Genomic DNA, 18722 nt, shown 5'->3' with positions numbered 1-18722 from the left:
TATTTTTCAATTTACATTATAATTTATTATATTTTTGCGAGATGTCACATGTTGAGAATACCCACAATTTATGTTTTCTGAAAGATACTTGTAATTATTATATCAAACTTTCAATCTTTAAATAATTTAAGTGATATTACAATCATTATACACACAGTAGAAGTGATAATATTTGGGCCATGCTCTGTGAAAAGGGGGTTTAATGCATGTGCATAAAGTGTCATCCCAGATTAGCCTGTGCAGTCCACACAGGCTAATCAGGGACAACACTTTCCGCTTAAACTGGATTTTTGCTATGAAGAGACTTTTTTAAACGAAAAATATCATAAAAGCGGAAAGTGTTGTCCCTGATAAGTCTGTGCGGAGTGCACAGGCTAATCTGGGAAAACTCTTTAGGCACATGCATTAAACACCCGTTTCCCAGAGCATGGCCCATTTATAGTTGAGAGTTTCACTTACCAGGAGGCCTGTTACCATGAGCACCTCTAGAATGGTTGGTACCACACTGAACACAACTGACCTCAACACATAATCTATTCCCCTGAAATGAAGCAGTCGAAGACATGAACACAAATGTAATGTGTCTTGTTCTGTGAAAATTTGGCAAAATGCATTTGCGTAAAGTGACATCCCAGATTAGCCTGTGCAGTCTGCACAGGCTAATCAGGGACAACACTTTCCGCTTTAATTGTATTTTTCATTTAAAGAAAGTCACTTTTTATCGAAAATCTAGTTTAAGCCAAAAGTTTTGTCCCTGATAAGCCTGTGCGAACTGCACAGGCTTCTCTGGGACGACACTTAACGCACATGCATTATGCCCAGTTTTATCAGAACAAGACACATTTGTTTAATCATGAGCCTTTCTATGGGAAAGCTTAGCTTATAATGCATGTGTGTTAAGTGTCGTTCCAGATTTGCCTGTGCAGTCAGCACAGGCTAATCATGCAAGGATGACATTTCTGCTTTTATGGTTTTTCCTGTAAATGTATAATATTCTAAACAAAATCCAGTCTAGGGAGAAAGTGCAGTCCCTGATTATCCTGTGTGGACTATATGCATAAAACCCTGTTTTCTTAGAAAGAGGGTCATATTCATTTTACGTTGTCTGCATCAAATGTGTCAGACTTTATGAGACCTGTTGAATTGTGTCTTTTTGGAAGACCTTGCCATCCCTTCTGAGGAAAGGTTAAAATCTGGGTACTCCTGACTGCTTGGGGGACACCTTATCCACTAAATCAATATGCATTGCCAACAGTCACACATAACCAAAACAAAGTAAATTTAATAAGTATATGCCATGGACTGCAAGATGTAAACTTTTCCCAATACATGAATTGAACATACTTGATTTTAGGTGAATATCATGCACACAACAGTTACTGCACTCCAAATATATTCCTGAACATATAGGAACAAAGACACACCATAATACAGCCATTTGCAGCATTTTTTTAAATTTAATCATTAGAAACCTTAGTCTTTTACAAACTATATTTAGAGGATTTTGGACATGTGACAATAAAATCAAATATTTTAATGTGTATTTTGTAAATGTTTTGTACAGTCCCCTTTAGTTTAAAAATAAAATATTTACTGCACTTTTGCCAATAATAATTTAAAATCAATTATTTTCTTGCATTATTATAACTTAAATATTTATAAATATTTTTCTTATTTGAATATTAAAATATATACATTATCTGATCACCCAATACAATAAAAAAAATACTTAAAAAAACACTTTCAAAATGGTGTTTAGTTGAATAGTTGTTTTTTTTTGTTGATTTTAACATTATTTAACACAAACTTCCTTATCTAAACATAAAAATGACTATACATCTTAATTATGTATGTGTATTGAAACAATGGAGATAACCAAATTAATTTAAAATGTGTGAACGACAAGGCATCTCAATATTCTAACCAACTTATTACAACAAGATACTCAGTCATTATCACATACTTCTATGTTGATTAAGATAATTAGGAATATTAATTGTGAGAATAATAAGGGTTACTCTGTTTGACAGATATCAAAGAAGGTATATATTGAACAAATATGACTACAAAGACATACTCTTTCAGTACATGTAAATATATACAGGTATGAACAAAATGTGTTCTATCATAAAAGTATACAATTATTGAGAGAATATTAACACTGTCCACAACTCATTTAAAATAAACAATTAATTACATTTATTAATAACAACACTTTGCTAATCAAAAAAGCTCACTTGGATCTCAATTGTTAAAGTATTTTTTTATTAATAACAACAATTTGCTAATCAAAAAAGCTCACTTGGATCTCAATTGTTAAAGTATTTTAGTTTCATTAAAAAAACTTCAGATATCAAAATAAATAAATTTCAATGATGAAATTTATGTTGCAAAAGTATTTGTATAATATTATAAACATTTTCTTTATAATAAAGGCATACCACTGACATGCCCATACATGGATGAAAACAAATATCAAATATACAGGAATGAAACGCCAAAACATGTTTAGCCTTAGTCTTGAATTCTTTATTTTTTCCTTACATGCAATGTGACTTAATAAAAGTATGTCCCGGTAGGACACAACCATTTCACTTGTATAGCTGAGAAAACAATTATATTTTGATGAATCAACAAATGCTTGATGTGTTTAGATACAAATATGTGCAGATGAGGGACACTATAGGCACATGCCTGTGCTGGGAAACATGGCCATCGTATAGCAAGACAGAAGGAATATAAAGGAAAATACAGGTACACAAACTTATGGTTTATGTTACCTGATACAAGTGTGTGCTGATGTGAGACTATTAGCACATGCCAGTGCTGGGAAACATGGCCATTTCAAATCAAGACAAGATGAATATAAAAGAAGAAACTGGTACATTTACTTATGGTTTATGTTTTCTGGTACAAGTGTGTGCTGATGTGAGACACTATAAGCACATGTCTGTGCTGGGAAACATGGTCATTTCAAATCAAGACAAGATGAATATAAAAGAAGATACTGGTACATTAACTTATGGTTTATGTGACCTGGTACAAGTGTGTGCTGAAGTGAGACTATTAGCACATGCCTGTGCTGGGAAACATGGCCATTTTGCAGCAAGACAGACTGAATATAAAGGAAGATACTGGTACATTAACTGATGGTTTATGTGACCTGCCTGGTACAAGTGTGTGCTGATGTGAGATTATTAGCACATGCCTGTGCTTAGAAACATTGCCTTTTTTGCAGCAAGACAGACTGAATATAAAGGAAGATACTGTTACATTTACTTATGGTTTATGTGACCTGGTACAAGTGTGTGCTGATGTGAGACTATAAGCACATGCCTGTGCTGGGAAACATGGCCATTTCACATCAAGACAGAATGAGTATAAAAGAAGATACTGGAATATTTACACATGGTTTATGTGACCTGGTAAAAGTGTGTGCTGATGTGAGACTATTAGCACAAGCCTTTGCAGGGAAACATGGCCATTTCACACCAAGCCAAAATTAATATAAAGGGATATACTGGTATATTTAATTATGGTTTATGTTACCTGGTACAAGTGTGTGCTGATGTGAGACACTATAAGCACATGACTGTGCTAGGAACATGGCCATTTAACATCATGACAGAATGACTATAAAAGAAGATACTGGCATATTTGGTTTATGTGACCTGGTACAAGTGTGTGCTGATGTGAGACACTATAAGCACATGTCTGTGCTGGGAAACATGGTCATTTCAAATCAAGACAAGATGAATATAAAAGAAGATACTGGAACATTAACTTATGGTTTATGTGACCTGGTACAAGTGTGTGCTGAAGTGAGACTATTAGCACATGCCTGTGCTGGGAAACATGGCCATTTTGCAGCAAGACAGACTGAATATAAAGGAAGATACTGGTACATTAACTGATGGTTTATGTGACCTGCCTGGTACAAGTGTGTGCTGATGTGAGATTATTAGCACATGCCTGTGCTTAGAAACATTGCCTTTTTTGCAGCAAGACAGACTGAATATAAAGGAAGATACTGTTACATTTACTTATGGTTTATGTGACCTGGTACAAGTGTGTGCTGATGTGAGACTATAAGCACATGCCTGTGCTGGGAAACATGGCCATTTCACATCAAGACAGAATGAGTATAAAAGAAGATACTGGAATATTTACACATGGTTTATGTGACCTGGTAAAAGTGTGTGCTGATGTGAGACTATTAGCACATGCCTTTGCAGGGAAACATGGCCATTTCACACCAAGCCAAAATTAATATAAAGGGATATACTGGTATATTTAATTATGGTTTATGTTACCTGGTACAAGTGTGTGCTGATGTGAGACACTATAAGCACATGACTGTGCTAGGAACATGGCCATTTAACATCATGACAGAATGACTATAAAAGAAGATACTGGCATATTTGGTTTATGTGACCTGGTACAAGTGTGTGCTGATGTGAGACTATTAGCACATGCCTGTGCTGGGAAACATGGCCATTTCACATCAAGACAAGATGAATATAAAGGAAGAAACTGGTACATTAACTTATGGTTTATGTGACCTGGTACAAGTGTGTGCTGATGTGAGACTATTAGCACATGCCTGTGCTGGAAAACATGGCCATATCACACCAAGACAGAATGAATATAAAGGAAGATACCGGTATATTTACTTATGGTTAATATGACCTGGTACAAGTGAGAGCAGTTGTAAGACACTATAAGCACATGCCTGTGCTGGGAAACATGGCCATTTCACATCAAGACAGAATGAGTACAACAGAAGATACTGGAATATTTACTTATGGTTTATGTGACCTGGTACAGGTGTGTGCTGATGTGAGACTATTAGCACATGCCTGTGCTGGGAAACATGGCCATTTCACATCAAGACAGAATGAGCACAACAGAAGATACTGATATATTTACTTATGGTTTATGTGACCTGGTACAAGTGTGTGCTAATGTGAGACACTATTAGCACATGCCTGTGCTGGTAAACATGGCCATTTCAAATCAAGACTGAATGTATATATATGTATGTTACCTGGTACAAGTGTGTACTGATGTGAGACTCTATTAGCACATGCCTGTGCTGGGAAACATGGCAACTTCACATCATGACCATGCATATAAAGGAAGATACTGGTACATTAACTTAGGGTTTATGTGACCTGGTACAAGTGTGTGCTGATGTGAGACTATTAGCACATGCCTGTGCTGGGTAACATGGCCATTTCACACAAAGACAGTATGAGTATAAAAAAAGATACTGGTATATTTACTTATGGTTTATGTTACCTGGTACAAGTGTGTGCTAATGTGAGACTATTAGCACATGCCTGTGCTGGGAAACATGGCCATTTTGCAGCAAGACAGACTGAATATAAAGGAAGATACTGTTACATTAACTTATGGTTTATGTGACCTTGTACAAGTGTGTGCTGATGTGAGACTATTAGCACATGTCTGTGCTGGGAAGCATGGCCATTTCACATCAAGACAATATGCATAAAAAGGAATATACTGGTACATTAACTTATGGTTTATTTTGCCTGGTACAAGTGTGTGCTGATGTGAGACTAATAGCACATGCCTGTGCTGGGAAACATGGCAATATCACAACAAGACAGAATGAATATAAAGGAATACATTGGTATATTTACTTATGGTATATGTTACCTGATACAAGTGTGTGCTGATGTGAGACTCTATTAGCACATGTCTGTGCTGGGTAACATGGCCATTTCACATCAAGACAGAATGAGTATAAAAGAAGATACTGCTATATTTACGTATGGTTTATGTGACCTGGTACAAGTGTGTGCTGACGTGAGACTATTAGCACATGCCTGTGCTGGGAAACATGGCCATTCCATATCAAGACATAATGAGTATAAAAGAAGATACAGGTGAATTTACTTATGGTTTATGTGATTGGTACAAGTTGTGCTGATGTGAGATTATTAGCACATGTCTGTGCTGGGAAACATGGCCATTTCACATCAAGACAGAATGAGTATAAAAGAAGATACTGGTATATTTACTTATGGTTTATGTGACCTGGTACAAGTTGTGCTTATGTGAGACTATTAGCACATGCCTGTGCTGGGAAACATGGCCATTTCACATCAAGACAGAATGAGTATTAAAGAAGATACTGGTATATTAACTTACGGTTTTTGTGACCTAGTACAAGTGTGTACTGATGTTAGACTATTAGCACATGCCTGTGCTGGGAAACATGGCCATTTCACATCAAGACAGAATGAGTACAAAAGAAGATACTGGTATATTTACTTATGGTTTATTTGACCTGGTACAAGTGTGTGCAGTTGTAAGACACTATAAGCACATGCCTGTGCTGGGAAACATGGCCATTTCACATCAAGACAGAATGAGTAAAAAAGAAGATACTGGTATATTTACTTATGGTTTATGTGACCTGGTGCAAGTGTGTGCTGATGTGAGACACTATAAGCACATGTCTGTGCTGGGAAACATGGCCATTTCACACCAAGACAGAATGAGTATAAAAGAAGATACTGGTATATTTACTTATGGGTTATGTGACCTGGTACAAGTGTGTGTTGATGTGAGACTATTAGCACATGCCTGTGCTGAGAAACATGGCCATTTTACATCAAGACAGAATGAGCAAAAAAGAAGATACTGGTATATTTACTAATCGTTTATGTTGCCTGGTACAAGTGTGTGCTAATGTGAGACTCTATTAGCACATGCCTGTGCTGGGAAACATGGCCATTTTGCAGCAAGACAGACTGAATATAAAGGAAGATACTGTTACATTAACTTATGGCTCATATTACCTGGTACAAGTGTGTGCTGATGTGAGATTATTAGCTAATGCCTGTGCTGGGAAACATGGCCAGTTCACATCAAGACAAGATGCATATAAAGGAATATACTGGTACATTTACTGATGGTTTATTTTGCCTAGTACAAGTGTGTGATGATGTGAGACTATTAGCACATGCCTTTGCTGGGAAACATTGCAATTTCACACCCAGACATGATGAATATTAAGGAATACATCGGTATATTTACTTATGGTTTATGTTACCTGGTACAAGTGTGTGCTGATGTGAGACTATAAGCACATGCCTGTGCTGGGTAACATGGCCATTTCACATCAAGACAAGATGAGTATAAAAGAAGATGCTGGTATATTTTGTTATGGTTTATGTTACCTGGTACAAGTGTGTGCTGATGTGAGACTCTATTACCACATGCCTGTGGTATACATTGGTATATTTACTTATGGTATATGTTACCTGATACAAGTGTGTGCTGATGTGAGACTCTATAAGCACATGTCTGTGCTGGGTAACATGGCCATTTCACATCAAGACAGAATGAGTATAAAAGAAGATACTGCTATATTTACATATGGTTTATGTGACCTGGTACAAGTGTGTGCTGACGTGAGACTATTAGCACATGCCTGTGCTGGAAAACATGGCCATTCCATATCAAGACATAATGAGTATAAAAGAAGATACAGGTGAATTTACTTATGGTTTATGTGATTGGTACAAGTTGTGCTGATGTGAGACTATTAGCACATGGCCATTTCACATCAAGACAATATGCATATAATTGAATATACTGGTATATTTACTGATGGTTTATGTTACCTGGTACAAGTGTGTGCTGATGTGAGACTATTAGCACATGCCTGTGCTGGGAAACATGGCCATTTCACACCAAGACAGAATGAATATAAAAGAAGGTACTGGTATATTTACTTATGGTTTATGTGACCTGGTACAGGTGTGTGCTGATGTGAGACTATTAGCACATGCCTGTGCTGGGAAACATGGCCATTTAACATCAAGACAGAATGTATATAAATGTATGTTACCTGGTACAAGTGTGTACTGATGTGAGACTCTATTAGCACATGCCTGTGCAGGGAAACATGGCAATTTCACATCATGACCATGCATATAAAGGAAGATACTGGTACATTAACTTAGGGTTTATGTGACCTGGTACAAGTGTGTGCTGATGTGAGACTATTAGCACATGCCTGTGCTGGGAAACATGGCCATTTCACATCAAGAAAGGATGAATATAAAGGAAGATACTGGTATATTTGCTTATGGTTTATGTGACCTGGTACAAGTGTGTGCTAATGTAAGACACTATTAGCACATGTCTGTGCTGGGAAACATGACCATTTCACACCAAGACAGAATGAGTATTAAAGAAGATACTGGAATATTTACTTATGGGTTATGTGACCTGGTACAAGTGAGTGCTGAAGTGAGACTATTAGCACATGCCTGTGCTGGGTAACATGGCCATTTCACACAAAGACAGAAAGAGTATAAAAAAGATACTGGTATATTTACTTATGGTTTATGTTACCTGGTACAAGTGTGTGCTAATGTGAGACTATTAGCACATGCCTGTGCTGGGAAACATGGCCATTGTGCAGCAAGACAGACTGAATATAAAGGAAGATACTGTTACATTAACTTATGGTTTATGTGACTTTGTACAAGTGTGTGCTGATGTGAGACTATTAGCACATGTCTGTGCTGGGAAGCATGGCCATTTCACATCAAGACAAGATGCATATAAAGGAATATACTGGTATATTAACTTATGGTTTATTTTGCCTGGTACAAGTGTGTGCTGATGTGAGACTATTAGCACATGCCTGTGCTGTGAAACATGGCAATATCACAACAAGACAGAATGAATATAAAGGAATACATTGGTATATTTACGTATGGTATATGTTACCTGATACAATTGTGTGCTGATGTGAGACTCTATTAGGGTAACTCTGTGTGTGCTGATGTGAGACTATTAGCACATGTCTGTGCTGGGTAACATGGCCATTTCACATCAAGACAGAATGAGTATAAAAGAAGATACTGCTATATTTACGTATGGTTTATGTGACCTGGTACAAGTGTGTGCTGACGTGAGACTATTAGCACATGCCTGTGCTGGGAAACATGGCCATTCCATATCAAGACATAATGAGTATAAAAGAAGATACAGGTGAATTTACTGATGGTTTATGTGATTGGTACAAGTTGTGCTGATGTGAGACTATTAGCACATGCCTGTGCTGGGAAACATGGCCATTTCACATCAAGACAGAATGAGTATAAAAGAAGATACTGGTATATTAACTTACGGTTTTTGTGACCTAGTACAAGTGTGTACTGATGTTAGACTATTAGCACATGCCTGTGCTGGGAAACATGGCCATTTCACATCAAGACAGAATGAGTACAAAAGAAGATACTGGTGTATTCACTTATGGTTTCTGTGACCCGGTACAAGTGTGTGCAGTTGTAAGACACTATATGCACATGCCTGTGCTGGGAAGACATCAAGACAGAATGAGCAAAAAAGAAGATATTGGTATATTTACTTATCGTTTATGTTACCTGACACAAGTGTGTGCTAATGTGAGACTCTATTAGCACATGCCTGTGCTGGGAAACATGGCCATTTTGCAGCAAGACAGACTGAATATAAAGGAAGATACTGTTACATTAACTTATGGCTCATGTTACCTGGTACAAGTGTGTGCTGATGTGAGATTATAAGCACATGCCTGTGCTGGGAAACATGGCCATTTCACATCAAGACAAGATGCATATAAAGGAATATACTGGTACATTTACTTATGGTTTATTTTGCCTGGTACAAGTGTGTGATGATGTGAGACTATTAGCACATGCCATTGCTGGGAAACATTGCAATTTCACACCCAGAGAGAATGAATATTAAGGAATACATCAGTATATTTACTTATGGTTTATGTTACCTGGTACAAGTGTGTGCTGATGTGAGACTATAAGCACATGCCTGTGCTGGGTAACATGGCCATTTCACATCAAGACAGAATGAGTATAAAAGAAGATACTGCTATATTTACGTATGGTTTATGTGACCTGGTACAAGTGTGTGCTGACGTGAGACTATTAGCACATGCCTGTGCTGGGAAACATGGCCATTCCATATCAAGACATAATGAGTATAAAAGAAGATACAGGTGAATTTACTTATGGTTTATGTGATTGGTACAAGTTGTGCTGATGTGAGACTATTAGCACATGGCCATTTCACATCAAGACAATATGCATATAATTGAATATACTGGTATATTTACTGATGGTTTATGTTACCTGGTACAAGTGTGTGCTGATGTGAGACTATTAGCACATGCCTGTGCTGGGAAACATGGCCATTTCACACCAAGACAGAATGAATATAAAAGAAGGTACTGGTATATTTACTTATGGTTTATGTGACCTGGTACAGGTGTGTGCTGATGTGAGACTATTAGCACATGCCTGTGCTGGGAAACATGGCCATTTCACATCAAGACAGAATGAGTACAACAGAAGATACTGATATATTTACTTATGGTTTATGTGACCTGGTACAAGTGTGTGCTGATGTGAGACACTATTAGCACATGCCTGTGCTGGGAAACATGGCCATTTCACATCAAGACAGAATGTATATATATGTATGTTACCTGGTACAAGTGTGTACTGATGTGAGACTCTATTAGCACATGCCTGTGCAGGGAAACATGGTAATTTCACATCATGACCATGCATATAAAGGAAGATACTGGTACATTAACTTAGGGTTTATGTGACCTGGTACAAGTGTGTGCTGATGTGAGACTATTAGCACATGCCTGTGCTGGGAAACATGGCCATTTCACATCAAGAAAGGATGAATATAAAGGAAGATACTGGTATATTTGCTTATGGTTTATGTGACCTGGTACAAGTGTGTGCTAATGTAAGACACTATTAGCACATGTCTGTGCTGGGAAACATGACCATTTCACACCAAGACAGAATGAGTATTAAAGAAGATACTGGAATATTTAATTATGGGTTATGTGACCTGGTACAAGTGAGTGCTGAAGTGAGACTATTAGCACATGCCTGTGCTGGGTAACATGGCCATTTCACACAAAGACAGAAAGAGTATAAAAAAAAATACTGGTATATTTACTTATGGTTTATGTTTCCTGGTACAAGTGTGTGCTAATGTGAGACTATTAGCACATGCCTGTGCTGGGAAACATGGCCATTTTGCAGCAAGACAGACTGAATATAAAGGAAGATACTGTTACATTAACTTATGGTTTATGTGACTTTGTACAAGTGTGTGCTGATGTGAGACTATTAGCACATGTCTGTGCTGGGAAGCATGGCCATTTCACATCAAGACAAGATGCATACAACGGAATATACTGGTACATTAACTTATGGTTTATTTTGCCTGGTACAAGTGTGTGCTGATGTGAGACTATTAGCACATCCCTGTGCTGGGAAACATGGCAATATCACAACAAGACAGAATGAATATAAAGGAATACATTGGTATATTTACGTATGGTATATGTTACCTGATACAATTGTGTGCTGATATGAGACTCTATTAGCACATGTCTGTGCTGGGTAACATGGCCATTTTACATCAAGACAGAATGAGTATAAAAGAAGATACTGCTATATTTACGTATGGTTTATGTGACCTGGTACAAGTGTGTGCTGACGTGAGACTATTAGCACATGCCTGTGCTGGGAAACATGGCCATTCCATATCAAGACATAATGAGTATAAAAGAAGATACAGGTGAATTTACTTATGGTTTATGTGATTGGTACAAGTTGTGCTGATGTGAGACTATTAGCAGATGCCTGTGCTGGGAAACATGGCCATTTCACATCAAGACAGAATGAGTATAAAAGAAGATACTGGTATATTAACTTACAGTTTTTGTGACCTAGTACAAGTGTGTACTGATGTTAGACTATTAGCACATGCCTGTGCAGGGAAACATGGCCATTTCACATCAAGACAGAATGAGTACAAAAGAAGATACTGGTGTATTCACTTATGGTTTATGTGACCTGGTACAAGTGTGTGCAGTTGTAAGACACTATAAGCACATGCCTGTGCTGGGAAGACATCAAGACAGAATGAGCAAAAAAGAAGATATTGGTATATTTACTTATTGTTTATGTTACCTGGTACAAGTGTGTGCTAATGTGAGACTCTATTAGCACATGCCTGTGCTGGGAAACATGGCCATTTTGCAGCAAGACAGACTGAATATAAAGGAAGATACTGTTACATTAACTTATGGCTCATGTTACCTGGTACAAGTGTGTGCTGATGTAAGATTATAAGCACATGCCTGTGCTGGGAAACATGGCCATTTCACATCAAGACAAGATGCATATAAAGGAATATACTGGTACATTTACTTATGGTTTATTTTGCCTGGTACAAGTGTGTGATGATGTGAGACTATTAGCACATGCCTTTGCTGGGAAACATTTCAATTTCACACCCAGACAGAATGAATATTAAGGAATACATCGGTATATTTACTTATGGTTTATGTTACCTGGTACAAGTGTGTGCTGATGTGAGACTATAAGCACATGCCTGTGCTGGGTAACATGGCCATTTCACATCAAGACAAGATGAGTATAAAAGAAGATGCTGGTATATTTTGTTATGGTTTATGTTACCTGGTACAAGTGTGTGCTGATGTGAGACTCTATTACCACATGCCTGTGATGGGAAACATGGCCATTTCACATCAAGACAATACGCATATAATTGAATATACTGGTATATTAACTGATCGTTTATGTTACCTGGTACAAGTGTGTGCTGATGTGAGACTATTAGCACATGCCTGTGCTGGGAAACATGGCCATTTCACACCAAGACAGAATGAATATAAAAGAAGGTACTGGTATATTTACTTATGGTTATTGTGACATGGTACAAGTGTGTGCTGATGTGAGACTATTAGCACATGCCTGTGCTGGGAAACGTGACCATTTCACACCCAAGACAGAATGAATATAAAGGAAGACACTGTAACATTAACTTAGGGTTAATGTTACCTGGTACAAGTGTGTGCTGATGTGAGACACTATAAGCACATGACTGTGCTAGGAACATGGCCATTTAACATCACGACAGAATGAGTATAAAAGAAGGTACTGGTATATTTACGTATGGTTTATGTGACTTGGTACAAGTGTGTGCTGATGTGAGACTATTTGCACATGCCTGTGCTGGGAAACATGGCCATTTTGCAGCAAGACAGACTGAATATAAAGGAAGATAATGTTACATTTACTTATGGTTAATGCAACCTGGTACAAGTTTGTGCTGATGTGAGACTATTAGCACATGCCTGTGCTGGGAAACATGGCCATTTCACATCAAGACAGAATGAGTATAAAAGAAGATACTGGTATATTTACTTATGGTTTATGTGACCTGGTACAAGTGTGTACTGATGTGAGACTGTTAGCACATGCCTGTGGTGGGAAACATGGCAATTCCACACCAAGACAAAATGAATATAAAGGAAGATACTGGCATATTTACTTATGGTTTATGTGACCTGGTAAAAGTGTGTGCTGATGTGAGGCACTATTAGCACATGTCTGTGCTGGGAAACATGGCCATTTCACATCAAGACAGAATGAATATAAAAGAAGATACTGATATATTTACTTATGGTTTATGTTTCCTGGTACAAGTGTGTACTGATGTGAGATTATTAGAACATGTCTGTGCTGGGAGACAAGGCCATTTTGCAGCAAGACAGAATGAGTATAAAAGAAGATAATGGTACATTAACTGATAGTTTATGTTACCTGGTACAAGTGTGTGCTAATGTGAGAATCTATTAGCACATGCCTGTGCTGAGAAACATGGCCATTTTACAACAAAACCGACTGAATACAAACACGAGCTGTCAGAGGACAGCGCGCTCGACTATTCGAGTGCTTGACAGTATAACGTAAGCCATCATGGGGAAATTGTTCATATTCAATAATTTATTAGACGATCTTTCAAAAATAAAAAAAAGCAAAAAAAAGTTATTTATTTTATTTATTTTTTTTGGGGGAGGGTAGGGGGGGTTGAGAGGGGGTATAATGTGGGGTGTGGTCCTTTATTAGACGATCCTTAAAAAAAAGGAAAAAAAATTAGGGGGGGTTGGGGGTGAGAGGGGGGGGGTATAATGTGGGGTGTGGTCATTTATAAGATGATTTTTCAAAAATAAAAAAAGGAAAAAAAAATTTGGGGGGGGGTAGGTGGGGGGGGGAGTAGGGATTCTGGGTTGGGGCGTGGAGTTTTGTTTGGGTAAAATACATTGTGGTATTCAGGTAAGTGTTGTGTTGTAAAAATATTAATAAAATCTGATCATAAATAAAGAAGTTATGGCAATTTAAGCAAAATGTTCAATTATCTAAGTATAAAAGGGGCCATAATTCTGTCTAAATGCTTGATACAGTTGTCTGCTCTTGTTAATAGGTTGGAGTCATGTTGGTTAACAAGTATGCAAAATATGAAAGCAATATGTCAAGGGGCACTGGAAATATTTGGGGTAGTACGCAAACTTTAACGTAGATCTAAGTATAAAAGGGGCAATAATTCTGTCAAAATACTTGATACAGTTGTCTGCTCTTGTTTATAGGTTGGAGTCATGATGGTTAACAAGTATGCAAAATATGAAAGCAATATGTCAAGGGACATTGAAAATAGTTGGTGTAGTACGCAAACTTTAACATTTGCTGCATATTCTAAGTGGAAAAGGGGCCATAATTTTGACAAAATGCTTGATAGAGTTGTCTGCTCTAGTTTATAGGTTGGGGTCATGTTGGTAAACAAGTTTGCAAAATATGAAAGCAATATGTCAAGGGACAAAGAAAATATTTGGGGTAGTACGAAAACTTTAACATTTGCACGCTAACGCTAACGCAGACGCTAACGCCGACGCCGGGGTGAGTAGTATAGCTCCACTATATATATTTTATATATAATAGTCAAGCTAAAAAAGATACTGTTACAGTTACTTATGGCTTATGTGACCTTGTACAAGTGTGTGCTGATGTGAGACTATAATCACATGCCTGTGCTGGGAAACATGGCCATTTCACACCAAACCAGACTGAATATAAAGAAAGATACTGTTACATTTACTTATGGTTTGTGTGGTACAAGTGTGTGATGATGTGAGACTCTATTAGCACATGTCTGTGCTGGGAAACATGACCATTTCACACCAAGACGGAATGAATATAAAAAAAGATACTGGTATATTTACTTATGGTTAATGTGACCTGCTACAAGTGTGTGCTGATGTGAGACTATAAGCACATGCCTGTGCTGGGAAGCATGGCCATTTCACTCCAAGACAGAAAGAATATAAAGGAAGACACTGTAACATTAACTTATGGTTTATGTTACCTGGTACAAGTTTTTGCTGATGTGAGAATATTAGCACATGCCTGTGCTGGGAAACATGGCCATTTCACATCAAGACAGAATGCATATAAAGGAAGATACTGTTACATTTACTTTTGGTTTATGTGACCTAGTACAAGTGTGTGCTGATGTAAGACACTATAAGCACATGCCTGTGCTGGGAAACATGGCCATTTCACATCAAGACGGAATGAATATAAAAGAAGATACTGGTATATTTACTTATGGTTATTGTGACCTGGTACAAGTGTGTGCTGATGTGAGACTCTATTAGCACATGCCTGTGCTGGGAAACATGGCCATTTCACACCAAGACATAACTAGAGCTTTGTCACAGATGTGACGAATACCCCCACATGCCGCATTGACACAGAATATTTTTTTATGTTGTCTTCACAAAAAACAGCCTACAACATGCTCAATGTTAAAAACGCACTAAGTGACCCAATGACCTAGTTTTTGACCCGGCATGGCCCATGTTCAAACTTGAACTACACGTCATCTAGAAACAACTTCTGACCAAGTATGGTGAAGATCGGATGAAAACTACTTGAATTAGAGAGCGGACATCATGCTGAATGTTTCATAATGCACTGAGTGACCGCATGACCTAGTTTTGGGCTCAGCATGGCCCATATTCAAACTTGGTGTAGAGATCATAAAACTTCTGACCAAGATTGGTAAAGATATTGGATGAAAACTACTTGAATTAGAGAGCAGACAACATGCTGAATGTTTAAAACGCACTAAATGACCCAATGACCTAGTTTTTGATCCGGCATAACGCATATTCAAACTTGATCTAGACATCATCTCGATACAACTTCTGACCAAGTTTGGTGAAGATCGGATAAAAACTTCTTGAATTAAAGAGCGGACACCATGCTGAATGTTTAAAACGCACTAAGTGACCCCGTGACCTTGTTTTTGACCTGCCATGACCCATGTTCGAACTTGGCATAGACATCATCTAGATACAACTTCTGACCCAGTTTGGTGAAGCTCGGATGAAAACTACTTTAATTATAGAGCGGACACCATGCTCAATGTTTAAAACGCACTAAGTGACCCCGTGATCTAGTTTTTGACCTGCCATGACCCATGTTAAAACTTGGCCTAGACATCATCTAGATACAACTTCTGACCAAGTTTGGTGAAGATCGGATGAAAACTACTTTAATTAGAGAGCGATTACCATGCTAATTGTTTAAAACGCACTAAGTGACCCCGTGACCTAGTTTTTTACCTGGCATGACCCATATTCGAACTTGACCTAGACATTAGATACAACATCTCACCAAGTTTGGTGAAGATCGGATGAAAACAACTTGAATTAGAAAGCGGACACTTAATACGGACCGACAGACAGACCCACAGACAAGCTCACTCCTATATACTGCCTTTGCTGGGAAACATGGCCATTTCACATCAAGACAATATGCATATAAGGCCAACATTTTTTTATGTTCTGTTTTACGGGACCACCGACCCTAATTTTTGCCAAAATGAAATAAAAATTAAATTCAATAACCTTAATTTTATTTTCCTTTTTCCCTTCCGACCGTGCAATTTCATAACGTTGAAAAATAAAATTTGTCAATGATTTTTACCTATTCCCTGAAATGCCTGGATAAAACATGGACTTAACCCGACGCTTGCTTAGTATCGGCTTTCTCATTGGTCGTTTTTATTGACAACAATTGCCATTTGCCAAGAACGAGTGCCGATCAAGCTTGTCGAATCGTCGCTGGCTTACGTATTGTTCGAGAATGTAGCCGAATACGATTTTACATTGCTATCCACACATCTCTCTCTATATTGCGGAGGATACCAACGATAGTCGATGTATCCCGATTGAGAAGGCCTGTTTCTACACACGTCCAAGATGGCAGATGAGAAATTTGCGATGAACGGCGGAAATAATAAATAACATTCAAATTAACAACAAATATCATACGCTAATTAGGGAATAATTTAATGCGTGTGTCATTTAACGCAAAATACTATGTTTGAGATAAAAAACAACAAATATTTATTAGAAATATGCAAAGTGAATGTATTTCAGCGAAACCAGTGTTGGAAAATTGGAGTTCAGTCTACTCAAAAAGTTAAAGCATTTAAGATGAGTATCGTTCAAAAATGGAAAGAGACAAACATGATTTGATTTATATGTCAGTGGATCTGTGTATAATCAGATTCATATGCATATTCTGCTGTATTATGTTTGTCACGCTGTACAGTTTACTGAAATAGCATGGAACTGAGGATGTCAAGTGCAAGCTATTGAAAGGTAAACACATTACATATATTATTTTAACTCCATTTAATACATCATTAACGCAAGAACACCAAAACGTGTTTGTTGATATTTGTTAATGTTTTCACCATAGGCCTTTGATATTTAATTTAAAAAATGCTGAATTAAATTAATACTCTTAAAGAGGTTGTGATTAAATGGTGTATTTAAGAATCTATAAATTAAATTGGCCGAGATTTAAAATTTCCAAAATTAAAAAAAAATATCGGTTTAGACAGTTTTATTAGTATTTTTTTGGTTGACTGCTCACTTTTCATGCTTTTATTTTTATTTATCCCCCCCCCCGACTCATTTTTTTTAAACATCTCCCGCAATACAGAAAATAAAAAAATGTTAGCCTAAAGGAAGATACTGGTACATTAACTTATGGTTAATGTGACCTGGTTCAAGTGTCTGCTGATGTGAGACTATTAGCACATGCCTGTGCTGGGAAACATGGCCATTTCACATCAAGACAGAATGAGTATAAAAGAAGATACTGGTATATTTACTTATGGTTTATGTGACCTGGTACAAGTGTGTGCTGATGTGAGACTATTAGCACATGCCTGTGCTGGGAAACATGGCAATTTCACATCAAGACAGAATGAGTATAAAAGAAGATACTGGTATATTTACTTGTGGTTTATGAGACCTGGTACAAGTTTGTGCTGATGTGAGACTATTAGCACATGCCTTGCTGGGAAACATGGCCATTTCACATCAAGACAGAATGAATATAAAGGAAGATACTGGTATATTTACTTATGGTTTATGAGACCTGGTACAAGTTTGTGCTGATGTGAGACTATTAGCACATGCCTGTGCTGGGAAACATGGCCATTTCACATCAAGACACAATGAATATAAAAGAAGATACTGGTATATTTACTTATGGTTATTGTGACCTGGTACAAGTGTGTGCTGATGTGAGACTATTAGCACATGACTGTGCTGGGAAACATGGCCATTTCACACCAAGACATAATGAATATAAAGGAAGATACTGGTATATTTACTTATGGTTTATGTGACCTGGTACAAGTGTGTGCTGATGTAAGGCACTATAAGCACATGTCTGTGCTGGGAAACACAACCATTT

At 37.5% G+C, this 18722-nt stretch overlaps 1 protein-coding gene across 1 annotated transcript in view; it reads right to left on the bottom strand.

Moving 5' to 3' along the window:
- LOC127851523 (iron-sulfur clusters transporter ABCB7, mitochondrial-like) overlaps nt 1-18722 on the bottom strand; it is a 48819-nt gene that overhangs the window by 18748 nt on the left and 11349 nt on the right. The window contains exon 6 of the mRNA XM_052385348.1: nt 460-541. Within this exon, the coding sequence (XP_052241308.1) occupies nt 460-541 (82 nt within the window). The remainder of the gene's footprint in view (nt 1-459; nt 542-18722) is intronic.

The sequence above is a fragment of the Dreissena polymorpha genome, chromosome 11 (genome assembly GCF_020536995.1).
Source record: "Dreissena polymorpha isolate Duluth1 chromosome 11, UMN_Dpol_1.0, whole genome shotgun sequence".
NCBI classification, from domain to species: Eukaryota; Metazoa; Mollusca; class Bivalvia; order Myida; family Dreissenidae; genus Dreissena; species Dreissena polymorpha.
The sequence above is the reverse complement of the archived record's forward strand: the minus strand, read 5'-3'. Positions and strand labels throughout refer to the sequence as shown.